The 4,339-nt window shown below is 49.8% G+C and overlaps 1 protein-coding gene across 2 annotated transcripts in view; it reads left to right on the forward strand.

Moving 5' to 3' along the window:
* Positions 1–6: 6 nt before the first annotated feature.
* The window catches only part of LOC107212950 (S-adenosyl-L-methionine-dependent tRNA 4-demethylwyosine synthase TYW1), a 47,430-nt gene continuing 43,097 nt past the window's right edge, over positions 7–4,339 (forward strand). For both annotated transcript variants that reach the window (XM_015646887.3, XM_033518918.1), the window contains exons 1-6: positions 7–323; positions 940–1,080; positions 1,650–1,751; positions 2,328–2,522; positions 2,888–3,169; positions 3,905–4,012. In XM_015646887.3, the coding sequence (XP_015502373.1) occupies positions 189–323; positions 940–1,080; positions 1,650–1,751; positions 2,328–2,522; positions 2,888–3,169; positions 3,905–4,012 (963 nt within the window). In that variant the 5' untranslated portion in view covers positions 7–188. The remainder of the gene's footprint in view (positions 324–939; positions 1,081–1,649; positions 1,752–2,327; positions 2,523–2,887; positions 3,170–3,904; positions 4,013–4,339) is intronic.

Here is a 4,339-nt window from a genome sequence, read left to right on the forward strand (position 1 = left end):
TGTGTGTGTTCACCTGAGGGGGTGAAGGCTTCTTGATTCAGTTCTAGTGCCTTGTCTTTAGGCAGAAGCTGTTTTCTGGAACGGCAGTAGCCGATGGTGTGAGGCTGTGGGCACTGTGTGATTATTCTGTGTGCTCATTCCATATTCAGTCTGTAGGAATCTGTGACATTCCAGATTTAGATGTCTCAATGGATGTGTGGAGCTACTTCCATACTTGCCTGGTGTCCGTATGGCTGCAGAGATTTTACATCTATTCTGCTGTTGCTTTTGGGATCAGCCTTTGGATTGTCGTTCAGTTCACCAGCACCAGAATCAAAAGGAAGGTAAGTGAGCCTGTCAGCACTTCCCTCTGAGAAAACCCCAAAAGTCTGGGTGGAAGTCAGTAGTTACTGGATAAAGGCACCTGCTGGGGGCCTGCTGAGGGTGTAGCAAGTCCCAAATGTATTTTGGTTATCTGGTTATGATCCTCAGCCTGGACAGTTTGTGTCTGTGGGTCACTACATGCTCTTGTTGCTCTGATGCTGGGGCAGAGCTCAGCAGGACACTCCTCACACTCTTCCTGGGAAAATGGGCTGCTCTGTCACCAAAGCCCTCTGCTTGTGCCCGTTGTTAGCACCTTCATGTTTTCATGATGCTAATGACAGGGTTGGGCTGGCTTTGGGATGGGAGGGGGTTTGGCCATCCAGGAATTGGAAACCTCCTTGTGCCGGTGGGTAAAGATCTGCTACAGCATTTGGGAGGGTCAACTGGATCCTGTCACCTCCCAGAGAAATGGGCATTGTAGCATGGCCTGGGTCAGGAAAACAGGTCCTGGTGTGTTTGTCTGGGTGTGAGAGGAAATAAAATGCTTTAACATTGCTGAGAGTGGCCCCAGGATGTGAATTTTAAATTGGAGCTCTTGGAGAAGGGACTGGGTGTGACACAGTTCTTGTTTTGTAGGGTGAGAAATCCCATGGGAATCCCTCTGCCCCCGAGGGAACAACAGACAAACTGGGAAATGGATGTGCCACCCCCCAGGCACAGGAGGTCCATGTTGCTGGAGTGAAGATTTTCTATGGCTCTCAGACTGGCACAGCAAAGGTATCTGTACTTTTATTGGACATCTGTGAAGTTGCTGTGAAATATCTGAGATATTTCAAAGGATTTCAAAGGGATCTGAGAACTTTGCCTTGAAACACTGCCCTTGGTACAGATCTGGGAGTTACACATTCATTACCTTGTTACAATCATTGCCCAACATGCAAAATAAGTGAAAAATTAAATAAAAGTAACAATTTTCATCCTCCCTTTAAGCAAGGCATGCAGTGGAGATTGATAATAAAGCTAAAATTTCACTCTTGCACTATAATTTTAATTTTCTAGCTAGGCTTCATAGAGAGATGTGCTGGTTTTGGTGCTTTCTCGAGAAGAAATATAATTTGTGTATGTATCTCTGAATTAATGTGTTAGTCTGTGATATAATGTATTAGTCATTATAATGTTGTAACTCTCAGCCAATATATTCCATTTTTGTTTTAATGTGAGGAATTGCAGTGCTGGTGTCCAGGCCTCCTGTGTCATTATTCCTCCTGTGCTGGGAGAAGTCTTGTGGCTGAGCAGGGCTTGTGTGGCTTGAAGTAACTGATAACTTGCTGTGTTTCTTTGTTCAGAGATTTGCCAAAGCTCTGGCTGAAGCTGTTATGTCCCTCAATTTGCCTGTGGAAGTCATTAACATGGGAGACTATGATCCAGAAGATGGCTTAGCAGAGGAGGTGGGTATGGAATAAACACCAGTAATAGGTACAAGATTTCCTGGGGTTGTCAAGGCTGTTTCCCTCTTGTATTTCCCTCCTCTTGTTCTGCAAATCCCTGAAGCTTTGTGTTGAATTGCTTCCCTGCCTATGCAAATGTATGCAAATTCTGCCCTCAACAGAAAAAACCTACATTTTGAGCATTTCAGATCAATACTTGGACATTTTGCTGTGCCAGTGACTCTGTAAGAGCCGGTTGTGTAAGTGAGGGGTGAGCTGGGTGAGAGTGGCTGCCCCAAGTGTCCTGCACCCCTGGGCGAGGTTCAGAGCCAGAACAGGAAGCTGCTGATGGGGCTGGATGTCCAGTTTTGCTCTGTCACTGTATCCCTGTTCAGCTTGACGTGTCTCTGCTAATTTAAGGTTCAGTGCAGATTGTTCAGCACCCTTGGCACTGTCACCTGAACCATCCCGCCCCAGCAGGAGACAGCCTTGTGTTCTGATTTCTCCCAGCTGCCTGGGTGCTGTAACTCTGCTTTAAAAGAAAGTTCTGGAAAATGCAGTGATTTTTTTTCTCTCCTGTCCTGTTTGTGTGACCAGACAAGCAGCAGGAACATCTGTGTGTTCCTGGTGGCCACCTACACTGAGGGGCAGCCCCCGGAGAGCGCAGCCTGGTTCTGCAAGTGGCTGGAAGAGGCAGCCAGTGATTTCCGTGTTGGGAAAAGCTTCCTGCAAGGCCTGAGATACTCAGTGTTTGGGCTGGGGAACTCGGCCTATGTGGATCACTACAACACAGTGAGTGTCCCCTGAGCTCCCCCCTTGGCTTCTGCTCGACCCCGAGTTCATTTCCCAGCTTTGAAAGCTTTCTGCAAAGCTGGGGCTGTGTGTCACACACGTCACCATTCTGACCACCGAGCACCACACAGAGCAGTCTGTTCCCAGAGCCCATCCCTTCACCCCAGGGACAGCAGGGGGATTTTCCACTGGGGTCTGAGGTGGTGTGGTGCTGTTCAGGCTGCCCTGTGTCTGTGCTGAGGGACTCCCCAGCCCTGCAGTGCCGTGCAGCTCACGAGCTCTTCCCAGGGCTGATCCTGGTGCTGGCTGGCTGCTTGCCCTTGGGCCTGGTTTGATTTCCTTTCTGACCCTTCCTGCTGCGCTAGGTTGGAAGGAGGATGGACAGGTGGCTGTGGATGCTCGGTGCCACCAGGATCATGACGAGGGCGGAGGGCGACTGCAGCGTGGCCCAGAGCAAGCACGGCAGCATCGAGGCCGACTTTGAGGCCTGGAAAGCCAAATTCCTCACTCGGCTCCAGGTGCTCTGCAAAGGTGAAAAGAAGCCCTGCAGTGGGAAGTGCAAGAAGGGAAAGTGCAAATCTTCAGGGAAGCAGAGCAAGGAAAGCTCAGACCATGAACCTGGGACATCAGAACACGAGGACACTGAGGTACAGCCAAAATCCTTGAGGCTTTATTTCATTTGGAGCACTGTTTGTCTCTTCCCCTTCCTCCTGCAGTCCAGATGGAAGGATCAGTGATAGACACAGGCTGAATGGCATTTGTGTGATGAGGGAGTCTTGCTCCTGGCTGGGCACAGATGCTCCAGGGAGCCAGGCTGGGTTCTCAGCAGGACCAAGGCCAAGGGGAGTGTTCAGTTCCCTGTGAGTCATGAACCTGGTGATGCTCAGCTGCTCTGCCAGCATCCCAGGGTTTTCCAGAGGCAGCTGGGGCGTGTTACCTGAGCAAGCCCTGTATGTCCTGTGTGTGTGTCTGCCTGTAATCATTGCTCTCTTTTGGAGTGTTTATTGATTGCAGGTTTTGACTAAGAAATCATCTCTATTGCTCTCCAGTGCAAGATCCACAGCTGCTATGGCACTTTAATCCTCCCTCAAACTGTGGGTTGGAAGTTATTGCTGGGTTGAATTTTATAGGAAAGGAAGTGGTTCTTTCTGGCTGGGTTGGGGAGTGCTGGCTGCTGCAGGAGGAATAAATCTTGCTGTCAGCAAGGCACTTGGTTTTAAGGGGGTTCAGGGTTCCATATCCATCCTACAGGTTTTGGTAGGCTCTTGTCTGTTTTCAGTGGTCTTTACTGATGAGGAGAGCTCATTTCACTGCTGAGCCTAGTTTTACATTTAACAGTGAGATAAATTCTTAGGTTTTTTTTTCTCTGCTCTCTCCCACAGGCAGAGGAATTGTTTGAAAGCAGTAGTGAGGAGGAAGCTGGAGGCACAGATTCTGTCATCGATGTTGAAGATCTTGGCAATATCATGGGCCACATGAAGAAAGCAAAGGTACTGCTGTTAGAGGGGGTATGGAATGGCCAGGTCCTGGTCACTGAGCAGCTGGACTGGTTCAAATGTAACTGGCTGGATTTGGATCTGTAGGGTTTGGTTAGAGGGGGAGTAGAATATGAACTATTGAAGAACCTGTCCTGCAGCCGGGGTCTGCCTGTGTGCTGCCACTCGTGAGGGAAGCCTGGGGAACCTTCTGGCTTCCCTCTGGAGGGAGGAAGGACCGCAGCTGCTCGTGGAGAACGTGGGTGCTGTGTCCTCTGTGCTCACCACTAGAGGTCAGCGGGCAGAAGGGAACGGCGGCTCTGCAGCAGCTCCTGGGCACTG

This window comes from Parus major, chromosome 19 (genome assembly GCF_001522545.3).
Source record: "Parus major isolate Abel chromosome 19, Parus_major1.1, whole genome shotgun sequence".
Lineage (NCBI taxonomy): Eukaryota > Metazoa > Chordata > Aves > Passeriformes > Paridae > Parus > Parus major.